The following is a 15,577-nucleotide window of genomic DNA, read 5'->3' as shown; positions in this document are numbered from 1 at the left end:
ATCTAAGTGTGTCTCTAAGATTTCGGACATAGGTTGAGGGGGTATTTGGGCATTATCCCTTCATTAAAAGGTAATCTCTTTTCAATTTCCTGTAAACTTCCTTGAAATGGATGTTAGGAAGACCAAGAAACATAGAAAGAACATATTTAGATTATGATTATGATTATTCATAACTTGTTAGGTATTTAAATATATTTTTATAATGTACAATGCAAATTTAATTAAAATTTAGATGTGTATTCGATATAAAAAATACCAAAAACATGTCTTTTTAAAAAGTTGGACATAATCACCATTGACCGTATTTTGACCAGTAGTAGCACGAGTAATATTGGACATTATTATCCCATTTATCTTTATGAAAAACTACATAATAAGACATACATCCATATATATATTAATATATAAATAGTTATTCTCTTCGTTTTAAAAAAATGGTCTAGTCTGATTTAAAATAAAATTTAAAAAAAAAAAAAAATAATTCTTGTGATTCTAAGTTAAAGTTATTTTAAATGTACCAAAATACTTTTTAATCTTGTGGTCTTAAATATGCCACGACCCACGTGGAAAGTTAAAGTAAAGTATTGCCAAAAAAGAAAATAAATCATTCTTTTTCAAACAGACTAAAAAAGAAATAGAATCATATTTTTTTAAACGAAGGAAGTAGTTCTTTTTCATGTTATATGGATATAATTAGATTATAAATTGCAAAGTTGCATAATTAATTAAATTTGGTATTTATAATCTAATTATATCTATATAACATGAAAAAAAATAAAACATAACTATTTTTAATAATATATATATGAATGTTTTGTCATAGTTTTTCTTATTGAAGAGCTCGTGGTTATACAAATTTTAATATCTATAAATTATTAACGAAAAATAACAAGAGAAAAAAACAAAAATTATAAATTCTAAACATTATTGTAGTAGAACTACAACCATAAAAGATGATATTATCAATTATAGTAGTCATAAATTTTGGCAATTTGAGTATATATATCCAAAACATATTCATACTTGAAAACAACACCTTATTAATTCAACAAAGTGAAGAATATCAAGAAAAATAAAAAATAAATATCAATATATTTCTTTAAAATGATTTTTTTAATAACTAATACATATTTTTTTATGTTTTTAAATTTTGTATCAAATCAGAATAAGTATTTGAAAAAAAGATGGTGCAAGTGAATTGGTAGTAGATTGGTAGGTAAGGTTGAGGTTGATGAGAAAAAATTGCTTGAAACTTCCTTGAGCAGAGGTAGTTGTAATGTGAGCTTACTATAGGGCCAACACATTGCTTAAATTAACCACTAATTTTTTTCATTTATTCTTCCCTACATATTGTGTATTGACACTGCACTAAATTGAATGAGGAATTGTCTTGGATCACTAGTCAAGTCCACTTGCTCCTTCACTCCTGACCTTTATAGTAGGATTCCATAAAATCGAATCGAAATTAATAATTTGAATCATAAATGTCATTGATTTATATATTGTTAATAGATTATTGATTTAATAAATTTGATAAGAATATTGATCTTTTTATATCGGATTGTTGATTCTTAACGATTTGAATTTTTTTTAAATGAGTTAAATGATTATCTAATAATAAAATTAACAACTTATATTTGTACTGAATGTGTATATTAGTCATTAACTTTGAGTTTAGTTTCAGATTTTAACTCTAGCAGTCTCAAACTCTTGGTTATTCTATAAGGTGTCAGTCAATGTTTGTTTTCAAGCAAGATACAGTTTGTCAAGTCATATGCATGTCTCATTTGTTTTTTTTTTTCACGTTATTTTAAAGTTATTAGCAATGATTTTTTAATTATATGAAATCTTATCAGTTAAACCAATAACGATCACAACTGATAAACTAATAAGTAGTAAGTAACTTGACTTTTTACTATTAGAATAAACGAGATAAAAATAACATTAATCGATCTAATTTCTTCCTGAATTTAATGTCGAAGGGATGAAGTTTGAATTTTTGTACTCGTATTTTGTTTTGGTGTGGTAAACTCTTTGTCATCCTCCTCAATGCTAACGTAACTACTCATTTAGCCTTTTGTTCTTCTTTGTCAACCAAGCCACATGTGTAATAAATAACTACTCACCTAACTTTCAATTCATTCTATTTATATCACCTTCTCTTCTTCCTTTTTATACCAATCTCTCTCTGTTTTCTTTCTCTTAAACTCATAAAATTTTCTTCTTTCTCATAACCGGAAATGGTGAGTGTAGCTACTGTGGATGCCCAAAAAGCAGAGATATTGTCTTCTGTGATTTCTACGAATCAAAATCAATCTTCGGAAGAGCTACATGTATTTAGATCGAAATTACCAGATATATCAATTTCCAATAACATACCGCTCCATGTTTACTTGTTCGAAAGGCTATCGGAGTTTGAGGAGAGGACATGTATTATCGCGGGAAGTAGTGGAGAAACATTCACGTTTGGCGAAACGTATCTCATCTGCCAGAAAATTGCTGCTGGTTTGACAATGGTAGGGATCGAAAAGGGAGATGTTATCATGACTTTTCTACAGAACTGTTCGGAATTTGTGTTTACCATTCTAGCATCGTCTATGATTGGAGCTGTTATCACTACGGCTAATCCGTTCTATACGAAATCGGAAGCGTTTAAGCAGTTGAAAGCTTCGAATGCGAAATTGATAGTAACTCAATCGCAGTATGTGGATAAATTCCGTGATCCCGCGGAAAATGATCCGAAAATTGGGGAGGATTTTTCAGTCGTTACAATTGATGATCCGCCGGAGAATTGCTTGCATTTTTCTGTACTATCGGAAGCTAAAGCAGAGGATATGCCAAAAGGAGTTGTTATCCACCCTGACGACCCCGTGGCTCTGCCGTTTTCGTCAGGGACCACGGGGTTGCCGAAAGGTGTGATACTGACTCATAAAAGTTTGATAACAGGGGTGGCTCAATTAGTAGATGGCGACAACCCGAATTTTTACTTGAAGCACGACGACGTGGTGCTGTGTGTGCTTCCTCTGTTTCATATATTCGCGCTGAATTCAGTGCTTTTAGTCTCGTTAAGAGCTGGGGCTAGTGTTCTGTTGATGCAAAAATTCGAAATTAGTGCGCTGTTGGAGCTGATACAAAAACACCGCGTCTCAGTCGCTGCTGTAGTTCCGCCACTGGTTCTTGCATTGGCGAAAAATCCAATGGTGGATTCGTTCGATTTGAGCTCCATACGGCTCGTGCTGTCCGGGGCTGCGCCGCTGGGGAAGGAGCTGGAGGAAGCACTCCATAGAAGAGTACCGCAAGCCATATTTGGACAGGTAAAAAAACAAACACAGCTCCCTGTTTTATTTTTTATTTTTGGTTTAGCTAAGCACAAAATGGCACTTCTTGATTACCTATTTTTGGCCAACAAACCATAACCAATTTAATTTCATGTTATTTGAATGATTTATTTCCCTATTTGTATATAGTCATCGATTCGGACCAATAACGACCATTAGAAAATTAAAAGGAAGTATTTCGTCCATTTATTTTTTACTTGACACGCCTTTTAGAAAAATAATGATTGAGATAATTATTATGATAAATTATTTCTTTTAATTAATTGATATTAATATTAAATAAAAAATAAATAATTAATAATAAAAACAAAACATTGAGAAAAAATATTATCTTTTTTGATAGGTCAACAATGGTAGTAAAATTAAAATATATTTTTAAAATAATGAACGGTATAAATGAACGGGGAGTAAGAAGAACAAAACTTGTACCAACTTAAAATAGAAAATAAGGAAAATATGAGATGAAACAAAATTGTATATATATATATATATATATTAAGTTGAAAGCTAGATTATTTTACTTATAAGCATAAGGTTCAAATTCAAACTTGATGCTTCCTTTCTTTCTCATTTCTTTAGCATAGCACTCATATTTTAGAAGTTATTAGAATCGTCTTATTTTTTATTTTTTTTAAAATGAAACAATTAGGTGTAATAATAAAGATTGACAAACTTTGTTTGCAAAAAGTAATTAAAGGTCCAAATCTGGTGTTGGAAAATTGCGTTTCTTCAAAATTGTCTTAATATAAAAGTCATTAAGACGTAATAAACATGCATAACCAACACACCAAATTACATTAATTAACAACTAAATTCCTCACATGATATAAATGACCAAAGCCAGTTAGGTTGTCTTATAAGGAAACAATTTATTAACTAATTTAAATATTATTTCTTCCATTCATATTACAATTTATTTCGTCATATTTCAGACTCTTTGAAGGTTGCAATTTTTGCACCTAATATGAATTGACATAATATATAAATATATTTTTTAATTTAACTTCAAATTATATTTCTGTCCTTTAACTTTGAGTGTGTGTAACTAGACACTTAAAATTATATAAAGTTAACGAATTCTACATGTTATTTTTTTTATCCTATGTGGCGATTGTGTCATCTAGGACTCATGTATTTACTTGTTTAACGTTATATAAATTTTAGTGTGTACTTGTGTATATCAAAAGTTAAAAAATATAATGTAAAATAAAATAAAATTAAAAAGCACATTTATATATTATACCAAATTAATTAGCGGCTGGGTATGGTGTATATTAGTGGTGGGTAGCGTCCATTTAATACATACATTTCAATTGTTTGTTACGCAACGTTAAATTCATCTAGGTTTTCATACCCTTTTAAATAGGTAGCGGCCATTCAATACAAACATATCAATTATTCGGTATTCCCTTGTTATAGTTATCCTTTATACTATTTTAAAATGTTTAGTAATTTTATAAATTTAGTTTTTAATTTATTTTTATCTTATAATTATTTTCACGTTAAAATGTTTAAGATATTATACTTACTGTATTTAAAGGATGATATGATAAAATTATCCGTTTATTTATAGTTTTTTAAAAGGAGTACAAAATCAATAGCGAACAATTATTATTAGGTTAAGCACTAAGTTTTATACTTCTTCCGTCCAACACTAGTTATCCACTATACTATTTTGAGATGTCCAACAATACTTGTCTACTTTATGAAGTCAATATATAATTTTACACTTATAGTTCCTAATTTATTCTTATATTAATAGTTATTTTTCTATTATAATTTTTTGAGATACTATTTAATATATTTAAAGAGTGATATAATAAAATAACTCTTCTATTTATAGTTACTTAATTAAAAAGTTTACAAAATAAATAATGAACAAATATTATTGAACAGAGTACCATTCCATTTAATACAAATATGACATTTTACTCAAAAAGTGAACGAATTTATATTGCAAATGTGCTTTTGCAATCGAAAATAATAATCCAGAAAAGCATTAGGTTTTTGACCTAACATTTTCTTTTGGGAGGATTAGGGCAGTTTCAAAATCTATTAAGTTTGTGTATAAAAATAGCGTAATGTTGAATTTAGTTATGTAAGAATTAATTATATTAATATTATCTTTTATTTATAATTTAATTTGATATTTTAAAAATAACATGCATCACATAATATTTAAAAGATTATTCGTATAAAAAAATATCCACCACTTTGTTTAGCTTTATAGCAATCATTTTAACCATGTTTATGCTGACTTTTGTATAGCTAATATCATAAATTTTAGTTCCAAATATTTATATTTATATAGATAAATATAATTGACACTTCATTCATAAAGTAAAATCAGGACAAAAGTTCTGGAAATTAAAAAAATATATAGGAATTAATATTTTTAATATTGTAATTGACATGAATTTGCAGGGATATGGTATGACAGAAGCAGGACCAGTAGTGACAATGTGTCCAGCATTTGCAAAGCAACCATTTTCAACTAAATCCGGTTCATGTGGCTCTGTGATTCGAAATGCGGACCTCAAGGTGGTTGACCCAGAAACCGGTAGCTCACTTCACCGTAACCAACCCGGTGAAATTTGCATTCGCGGTTCTCAAATCATGAAAGGTCGTTATTAATTCAACTTTTTATACATTAATAACGTATAATCATCTAAAAATAATCGGAAACTTGTACTAAAATGTTATATATATATATGGTTAATTAGGTTATCTCAATGACGATGAAGCCACTGCACGGACCATTGATGTCGATGGATGGCTCCACACCGGCGATATAGGATATGTTGATGACGATGATGAAATATATATCGTCGATAGAGTCAAAGAGCTCATAAAGTTTAAAGGTTTCCAGGTACATATATTTTAAATATTTTTCATATCATCTGTTTTTCAATATATAAAACTTAAATTCATTTGCTGATTCGTTTAGGTGCCACCAGCTGAGCTTGAGTCTCTTTTAATAAGCCATCCAGATATTGCAGATGCTGCTGTTGTGCCGTAAGTACAATAAATTAATATAATTCCATATATAACTGATTAAATCATGGAAAAAATTATTATGTATTAATTTGGCTTTTATATATTATAGTTTTAAAAACAAATTAATTAATTTGTGCAGACAAAAGGATGATGCTGCAGGGGAAGTTCCAGTTGCATTTGTAGTCCGTTCAGCCCAAGGTTTTGATCTTACTGAAGAAGCTATAAAGGAATTTATTGCCAAACAGGTAATACATCATTTTTTTGGGGGACGAATTTATAAAAGAATCTATAATTTAAAATTTTACGATAGCATAATTTAACGTTAAAATTGATATGACAGGTGGTATTCTATAAAAAATTGCACAAGGTGTATTTTATTCACGCGATTCCAAAGTCTCCATCTGGAAAGATACTAAGGAAAGATTTGAGAGCCAAATTGATCGCGACACCACAACTATAATGCACTATTCAAAAGACCGTCTTTACGAAAAAAAGTATGTAATTGTATCGAAGATCACTTATACTTAAAAGTCTTTAACAGTATGGTATCAAGTCTTATAGATCCAATGACTAGTTCTGTGAATGTTGATTTACTTTTTAAAAAAAAAAATTATTTTCTTCACTTTTTGTGTGAAGTTTCTGGATTCTTTGAAAGGAAAACTTTCAGTTTTATAAATTCATGCACCATTATTTATTACTCTTCCAAGTTCCATGTACCTCAATTATGTGAAGAACTATTTTATTTATTTATTGAAATTTGTACTTACAATTGGTCCCATCAAGTTATGTAGTGTGTTGCTATGTGTATAATTTGTTAAAAGAAAAGTTACATGGCAATAATTAACTAATACGCTGTTTTTATTATTTCTTCAACTTCTAAAGCAGTTTTTTCATCTTTTATATAATGCGTGGATGAGTTGGTATAAATTGCAGGTACATTTGTATAATTGAGTTATTTATATAAAAACTTGAAATAACGAAAACATCTTAATTTTAAACAATTATACAAGTTGTATTATAAAAGATTACATTATACAAAAATTATACAAATTATATTGTACAACGTTTCAAATTATATAAACGTGCGAATTATACAAAATCAAAATCCCAACCCACGTGATTATCACTAAATATTGATCATCGCGAATGATTATTAGTTAAAACAAATTAACTAGTTAACTAATATATATTTAAGTAATTTTCCTTGGTAAATTAAGGTCTTATAGACAATATTTATGTGATTTTTCTAAGAAAAAAGAAGTCTTGAAAGGCCCAATGGGAAGGGAGGAATATGAACTTGACATAATTTGTAGAGTGATCCCTTTATTAAGGTAATAAGGGCCTCCATCATTTACGTAGGAGCCCATTTGATTCATATGAACATAACAGTATAGATAATAAGACTATTTATTTTACATGAATATGACAATACTTGTAAATTTTATCAGTTTTGACTTGTATATATACTTAATAGGAGCAGTAGTGAATTATTCAGATACAAGATAAAATTATTATTTCAAATATGAGAGTTTACAAATAAAAAAAGAAGAAGTCGACCCTCGAAAAATCGACTATGACTGATTGTCACCAGTGGCAAAACCTCCTTGGCAGAAAATTATAAGAATTATACATGATTAAAATAATTTTTAGACATATATAGTAGATGTTGAATTCACTTCGACTACTTTATATATCTTTTTTTTTAATATTTTGAACCTCATTGAAAATCCACCGATGGTCACTTGCTTTATGTCTTAAGCAACCATCTTTAATGATAAAATAATAATCGTCAAGACCGTACTCATAAAAAAATCTCTAAACTTGTTGATTTTTTCCTTTGGGTACTTTAACTACGTCATTTTCCTATTAAATCATTGAATCATCCATAATTTGTTCCTTTTTTAAACATTACTGGTTGATTTTGATCAACTTTTCTATTGTAAATACCTTCAATTGTATTCGTATTGTAATGATTTTGATTGAAGGAATAAAACAAAATGTGTGTTAGTCTCATTTGTTTTCTAAAAGTTATTCTCGAAAAGTTTCATTATGAATTGGACTAACGAGTTCTAGAACAATATATGTATTCTCTATCAATACCTCTTACAAAAAATCTGGTTCCACGTCAGTCAACAATATTTAAAAGGAATAAATTGTGATAATTTAATGATTCAATAAAAAAATAACATATTTAATTCACTTTTACTACATATTGTAGATTTTACATAGTATTACTATAAATGATATTAAATAAAAAATATCACTAAAATCCATAATTATTTATTAAAAGATACCCATCCAAGTATTTTTTCCTAACATAAAATGTGTTACTAAATTTTATTTCCAAATGATGCAATAATATTTACAAACATTTAAAAATTAAAACATATCATGAAGTTCTAAACCGGGTTCATTAATTCTAGTCCGGTTCAGAAAGGCCCAAAACCGCCATTTCACCCAATAAATCTCAAACCCTACATAAACCCTGAGCCTTACAGACATTTCATGGCTTCTTCCTTTTGCATCTTTTCTTCTCCATCAAGCCACACTAACTGAAGAAAAATCCCTACGATTCTTCTCATCGCCTTCAATCTCGATCCGGAAATGGGAAAAACCTATGCAGCAGGGCTATTTGCAGCCCTAGCTTCTGCCAAATTTGGTACAGAAACGGTTTATGCTGATGGTAGTTTCAATTTCTCTCCGTTTTCCACTTCTTCTTCTACTAATACCGCACCGAGTGCTCCTGCGAATCTTCCTAAGCCACCTCAGCCGACTGCGGAAGCTCCTGAAAAGCCAAAGGTTCGAAATGATAATCCCAGGACTACTTCAGCTGGTTTTGATCCGGAGGCATTGGAGAGAGGGGCTAAGGCATTGAGGGAGATTAATAATTCCAAAAGTGCCAAACAGGTGTTGATGCCGAGTTGATTTTTCTAGCTTTATTCTTAGGAAACATGATTGAAATGTCCCAATTTGTTTGGTTGCCACTATTTGGGGAATCACTTAGTTGGAAAATTTATTAACTATCAAAATTAAAGGATTTGTCTATTGTTATGTAGTTCAGATTTTATTTTAGAAAAATTAAGGAACTGCTATGGAGTTCACACTGAATATAAGACTCTACCTTGCCAATTTTTTATATTTCTGGCAATGGAGGTCTATCGAAGTGGTAAAAGAGCTCTAGTTGAAATTGAATTTTGTAAATGACATCCCATGGTGTTAATATTTTGTTCTCATGAGATATTCGATGGTTAATTGAGATATATTTGTGGTATTCTTAATTATGTTCTATGCAAGGCAAGGTTTTGTCTTTGACTTTCTATTCAAAGTTTGTAATGTTTTATGGTGCGGAAGATACTAAATCCGATCCCTTTGTCGTAGGTTTTTGATGTGATTAAAAAGCAAGAAGAGACAAGGCAAGCAGAGTTAACTGCAAAAATGCAAGAGTTTAAAGCACTGCAAGCTCAAGCTGAGACGGTAAGATTGATTTTCTATGGTGAATTGATGCTTGTGTATCAATTCATTAAGAAAAAGGTTCCTTCTACTTGTTTTTGTTGATAGATATTGAAAGTTTCCCTTTTGATAAATCGTTAATCAGAAGTATCAGCTTGCAAATAATTGTTGTAACTTACACTATTATTTCATTTCATAATTCACAAGTTTGTGGTTTTGATCTCTGTTGTTCAATTTGGATATTCCATGTGTAATGTCCCTTGTTTTTTTTCCTAATGCTATAAATCTTATTCAAGCAACTGGTTCGTATTAAAAGTAGACTAGAAATTTCATTGGCCACAAGGAACATGATTATGTATTTCCATGTGCAAGCTAATCCAAATGCATATAGCGCAATCATCTTACCTTAAGGGAAGTTCTTGAAGATAATTAAGCCATTCATTCCAACTATTTCCATTTAAACTACCACTGGAAATAAATCTGGAGTGTGGTCCACTGAAAACTTAGGTTTTTACTTCTCTGAGTGCATAATGCGAAAAAAAACATTTGTTTGAACGAAGTCAGGGGCTTCGAAAAATGTTCGACATTTGTGCACTTTCTGATAATTATTTGTTGTTCTAAACAGGTGGGTCCATTATCCACAGAGTTTCGAACCCTGTGGCCTCGGGATTTCTTGTTTATAAAAAATAATTATTTGTTCACTAAGCAATCTGAAGGAAACCTTTTTTTGTTGTTCACTAATTTTATCAGTGCACCACATTTTACTTTTCTTGTTGTAATATCAAAATATGAACTTTGCTATTTATGTACCAATGAGGAAAAATATGTGATTAACTTTCTTTCTTTTAACAGGAGAGACAAAGGGTTGTATATGATGAACAAAAGAAACTAGCTCAGCAACAGGCTCAAATCAAGTCACAGATGGCTAGATATGAAGATGAATTAGCAAGGAAACGGATGCAGGCATGTAAAGTTCTTAATGTCATGGTTTTATGGGTATTGCATTAACTGATAAACTGACTTCTCCTTGGATTCTGCAGGCAGAAAATGAGCATCACAGAGCTAGGAATCAGGAGTTGGTAAAAATGCAAGAGGAATCATCTATGAGACAAGAGGCAGCTAGACGAGCAACAGAAGAACAAATCCAAGCGCAGCGCCGACAGACAGAGAGAGAAAAGGCAGAGATAGAACGTGAAACTATTAGAGTGAGAGCAATGGCAGAAGCTGAGGGGAGAGCACATGAAGCAAAGCTGGCTGAGGATGTTAACAGAAGAATACTAGTAGACCGTGCAAATGCTGAAAGGGAGAAATGGATTGCCGCGATTAACACGACTTTTGAGCACATTGGAGGTTCTTCTCTAACGACCATATTAAAGCTTTCATTTTATGGGTATCCATGTGACGAGTTATGGATCATATCCCTCTATTTCGTTCATATTATTAATATCGACTTGCATAATACATACTTATCTTGTTGCACTGTGAGCTTCATGCTGTTTTCATGTTTGAAGCAATTTTATTTTTAGTTGTAACCGTTGCATCTCCTTGGTGCCTTATTTAATTACTTCACCAAAAAAATTACGAACTTATGTTTTGGTGTTGAATTTTTTTCATCTGAACATGCCTTTAATGCCAATGGGTTGTGCTTGTAATTTTTTTGCTGAAGAGACTTGGGAAACAGAAACAGGAGAAGTTTTGAACTTTTATTTGTTTGTTGGTGTCAGAAACAATTAATGAGTTTGTAATTTAGAATTAACCATTGCATCTCCTAAATGCCTCTCGAATACAATTTAATTACTTCACAAAAAAAAAAAACGTACTTATCTTGTTTTGGTGTTGAATTTTTTTCATCTAAACTTGCTTTTCATGCCAATGGGTTGTGCTTGTTATTTTATTGCTGAAGAAGAGACTTGGGAAACAGAAACAGGAAAAGATTTTAACTTTTATTTGTTTCAAGTATTGTGGAGTAATATTTGTTTGCTGCTGTCGGAAACAATTAATGAGTTTGTAATTTAGATATTTTCTGTGCTCATGTCTCTTTATCCTTTTCAATTAGTGTAACAGAAAAAAATTAAATACACCACACACATTTTCTGGATTCATTACATATGTATAAATGCTTCATTCTTCTGATGCTTGGCATGCCCCTAGCGACTACAATTAGTGCTGATACTTGAGTGGTGTATTAGAACTTTGCAAAATAAATTGCAGTATGTAACATTTTCTTTTAAAAAGGTAATAAAGCACCACATATTTATGTCATATGCACACATGGTAGCTAGGCTTGCATTTCTGGCTACTGCTAATGCAAAATAAGTATGATCTTTCTGACGTGAAGATATCCATTTATGTAGGTGGTCTCCGTGCAATACTAACAGATCAAAATAAGCTTGTTGTGGCTGTTGGTGGTGTGACAGCTCTTGCAGCTGGAATATACACAACAAGGTATTAAATATATTTTCAAAATAGCAATATAATTTTTTTGGCTTGTGCTGATTTTCCCCACGTCATGTGAACTGTTGTGATGTTAATTTTCTCATTTACATTACTTTTGAGATTTAGGCATTTTTTTTCCACTTCATAAACCACATGAACAGACATCAGATACTTTGACCCTACTTTTTGTTAAATGACGGAAGAGGAATTTATTGATGGAATCAAGAAGATGCAATGATTACAAAAGATAGTGAAAACACAAAATACTATCTGTTTTAAATATAAAATATAGCTAAGCTAATGCTCAAGAGCTGATGAAGTCCAAAAAATTAAGGGGGCAATTTGCAGGAGATCGTTCTGCAATTACTTTGACCATGCTCCTTTGTTTATTTTATAGTTTCTAAGTTGGTCTAATCAAGGAATTTTTTTTTGGGGGGAGGCTGGTGTAAAGAGTGGTGGTGTTTTAAATTATAATCACATTGATCAGTCCTTTACATCTCCGTCATTTTAGTTGCGGCTTATGATGCCCTGGTGGGATCGAGGCTTTCTGCTGGCTTTTTGAATCCGTTGTGGTTATTGGCCTATGTCTTCTTTGCTCATTCTTCTAGTTTGAGCATCATTATTACTCAACACACCTTGTGGGGATAAAATGAAGACTCACTAGTGAAGAGAATCCTACTGTAATGGGATGCCAACTTCTAAATATTTCCATCATTTTAGCCGTGCAGAATTCATATGATAATTAGTACTGCTATAGTTGTATTTATTTGATTGCTGCCTCTATCGCTATTCCACTGGTTTATTTAAAATGGCTAATAGCAACAAAGAAATAGATCAATTTGGAATAGGCGGTGGTAAACTATAAATTTATGGTTATTCTCTTGGTTCCGTGGTTGTTCTTGAAGGTACTTTTCCAGCACTGCTTATTTTCCCTGGTGTATATAGTATGGTTGATGCAAGTTTGCTATGTGGATTGCAGGGAAGGTGCAAGAGTTGTTTGGAGTTATGTGGACAGAATATTAGGACAGCCATCATTGATCAGAGAGTCATCTAGGGGTAAATATCCCTGGTCAGGGTTCTTCTCACGAGCCATGAGCACTCTCAAAGGTGCTAATGGAGGTTCCGCAAAATCTGAGAAAGGGTTTGGTGATGTCATTCTACACCCATCTCTTGAAAAGAGGATTCAGCAGTTAGCCAATGCAACTGCTAATACCAAATCTCATCAAGCTCCATTTCGCAACATGCTCTTTTATGGCCCTCCAGGAACAGGGAAGACAATGGTTGCTAGAGAGCTTGCTCGCAGATCTGTAAGATCTTTCTTCCTTTTTCAACTTATGAGTCGTGATCTTTACCTATTTATATTGATATGTGTTTCATGCAAAATTGTTAAATATTGCATATGGGTTAGGGAAGCCTGTTGATACAATTTAATAAAGCATCGAGTTGCCATGGAAGCAGGCATGTCTACCATCTTATGAAGTTAACAAAAAGAGCCTGGAGAAAATAAAAAAAGCAAAAATTTGATGCAAAGTCTCACTGTTCTGAAAGTAAAGACACTTGTCAAGAAGTTGTATAAACGAATACTCTCAAGAGAGAGATGATATATAGCTCTCTTAATGAAATATCTATAAATTGGTAGTTCTGACTTTGTTTTGGTGTTCAATAATATGCTTGAATCTGTTGTCAGGGACTTGACTACGCATTGATGACGGGTGGTGACGTTGCGCCGCTGGGATCGCAGGCTGTCACCAAAATACATCAGTTATTTGACTGGTCTAAGAAGTCCAAAAAGGGTTTATTACTTTTTATTGACGAAGCAGATGCATTTTTGTGCGAGTAAGTGACTTTTCCTCATCATTGCTGCCTCTGGCTGATCTAGATATTAAATAAAATATCTGCATAGGTTCATATTATTTAATTGAGTTGCTGTACAAAGAGGTCTACTTTCTTTGGTGAAGTAATTTGTATAATCTTGTTTGGGAATTTCTGGAGTCCTTTGTGGTTCAAGATGTGTTTGGAAGAAGTTTTAAATTCTGGGAGTTGCAAGGCACTGAAAAACATCAGGAGAGATAGCCATGCTTGAATGGTGATCTTATTACCGAGTCCTTGTTCTCTTTGGAGAGCGAACTTGCTGATGTTAAAGGGAAAATCCTGACCTCATATAAATGTCATCAAATTAATAATGCCACATTGCTCCCTAGCAATACCAGTTATATCATATTCATTTTGTGATATCTAGGGCAGGCATATCATTATATGGCTTGCTCGATTTTCACTTTATCATGTATGAATGATTGGCGCTTAGAATTTGAGTGTACAGCTATTTCATATATGAACATTTCATGTCAATTTCAGGCGAAATAAAACCTACATGAGTGAAGCTCAGAGGAGTGCCCTCAATGCACTCCTTTTTCGTACTGGTGATCAGTCAAAAGATATAGTCCTTGCCTTGGCTACAAATCGGCCCGGTGATCTTGATTCAGCTGTTGCAGACCGTATTGATGAAGTCATCGAATTCCCTTTGCCTGGTGAGGATGAGCGCTTCAAGCTGATAAAACTTTATCTGGAGAAATATATAGCTCAAGCCGGGGAAAGGAAACCTGGCTTGTTTTCAAACTTATTCAAGAAACAGCAGCAGAAAATAGAGATAAAAGGTTTGACAGATGATATTCTGAGAGAAGCTGCAGCGAGGATGGAGGGATTTTCAGGCAGAGAGGTTGCAAAAATGATGGCTGGTGTTCAAGCTGCTGTATACGGGAGTGAATACTGTGTATTAGACGCTAACTTGTTTCGTGAAGTGGTAGATTACAAAGTTGCAGAACATCAGCAAAGGAGGAAATTAGCTGCAGCTGAGGGTGACAAGTGAAGAAGTTTTATCCTTTAGATGACTTGTCAAAGAAGTTGATCAAGGGTGAGGTGCCTTCTCAGAAAATTATTACTGACATTCAAAGAATGGTTTTTATTCTTTTCTCAATTATTTGGGAAATTTTGGCCTCTTGCGAGTTAACAATTCCATTGTATCAGATTAGCCTAGGCATGCCCTGTGTTTTACTCATATTTTAAATTGTCACTTGCGTATTCAGCGCCTGGAAATAAAGTGTTAAAAGGGTGAAAATTATCACCAACTGAAGAGTATTCTTTCAGCAGATTCATTTGCTGGTTTTACTTTAAGGTTCCACCCAAACTCACCCATATGCAAATATTACGACTCGTACGTGTACCTATTTGGATTGCAATATTCTCAAGCTTCTGAATTGTGACGACTGATAACTTACAAATGGAAGTGTGATTGAGGGGAATCAAAAGGGTTAGTTAAGGAACTTTGAGTGTCCGCAGGGCATGTCTGTACAAAAAAA

The 15,577-nt window shown here is 32.1% G+C and overlaps 2 protein-coding genes across 3 annotated transcripts; both read left to right on the top strand.

The window, feature by feature from the left end:
• The first annotated feature begins 2,140 nt into the window (after window positions 1–2,140).
• Window positions 2,141–7,030, top strand: LOC101251363 (4-coumarate--CoA ligase). Its single transcript, NM_001346865.1, has 6 exons — window positions 2,141–3,314; window positions 5,763–5,961; window positions 6,062–6,207; window positions 6,286–6,353; window positions 6,475–6,580; window positions 6,676–7,030. The coding sequence occupies exons 1-6, from the start codon at window positions 2,241–2,243 to the stop codon at window positions 6,793–6,795; spliced, it is 1,713 nt and encodes a 570-aa protein (NP_001333794.1). The 5' UTR covers window positions 2,141–2,240; the 3' UTR covers window positions 6,796–7,030.
• Window positions 7,031–8,830: 1,800 nt separating this feature from the next.
• Window positions 8,831–15,351, top strand: LOC101249619 (AAA-type ATPase family protein). Of its 2 annotated transcripts, NM_001346867.1 has the most exons (8): window positions 8,831–9,242; window positions 9,714–9,809; window positions 10,638–10,748; window positions 10,826–11,135; window positions 12,140–12,230; window positions 13,201–13,528; window positions 13,909–14,057; window positions 14,577–15,351. In NM_001346867.1, the coding sequence occupies exons 1-8, from the start codon at window positions 8,940–8,942 to the stop codon at window positions 15,085–15,087; spliced, it is 1,899 nt and encodes a 632-aa protein (NP_001333796.1). In that variant the 5' UTR covers window positions 8,831–8,939; the 3' UTR covers window positions 15,088–15,351. The 2 variants fall into 2 exon arrangements, with proteins under 2 accessions (NP_001333796.1, XP_069150925.1); XM_069294824.1 differs by lacking the exons at window positions 8,831–9,242; window positions 9,714–9,809; window positions 10,638–10,748 and having other exon boundaries at window positions 10,825–11,135.
• The last annotated feature ends 226 nt before the right edge of the window (window positions 15,352–15,577 follow it).

This window comes from Solanum lycopersicum, chromosome 3 (genome assembly GCF_036512215.1).
Source record: "Solanum lycopersicum chromosome 3, SLM_r2.1".
Classification (NCBI taxonomy): Eukaryota; Viridiplantae; Streptophyta; class Magnoliopsida; order Solanales; family Solanaceae; genus Solanum; species Solanum lycopersicum.
The sequence above is the reverse complement of the archived record's forward strand: the minus strand, read 5'-3'. Positions and strand labels throughout refer to the sequence as shown.

Bases quoted from the DNA above. Each gene is read 5' to 3' on its own strand.
- LOC101251363 (NM_001346865.1), top strand. From the start codon at position 2,241: ATGGTGAGTGTAGCTACTGTGGATGCCCAAAAAGCAGAGATATTGTCT. The intron at 6,208-6,285 runs GTACATATATTT...TGATTCGTTTAG, and splicing joins TAAAGTTTAAAGGTTTCCAG to GTGCCACCAGCTGAGCTTGA. The intron at 6,581-6,675 runs GTAATACATCAT...TTGATATGACAG, and splicing joins AGGAATTTATTGCCAAACAG to GTGGTATTCTATAAAAAATT.
- LOC101249619 (NM_001346867.1), top strand. From the start codon at position 8,940: ATGGGAAAAACCTATGCAGCAGGGCTATTTGCAGCCCTAGCTTCTGCC. The intron at 10,749-10,825 runs GCATGTAAAGTT...TGGATTCTGCAG, and splicing joins TAGCAAGGAAACGGATGCAG to GCAGAAAATGAGCATCACAG. The intron at 14,058-14,576 runs GTAAGTGACTTT...TGTCAATTTCAG, and splicing joins GCAGATGCATTTTTGTGCGA to GCGAAATAAAACCTACATGA.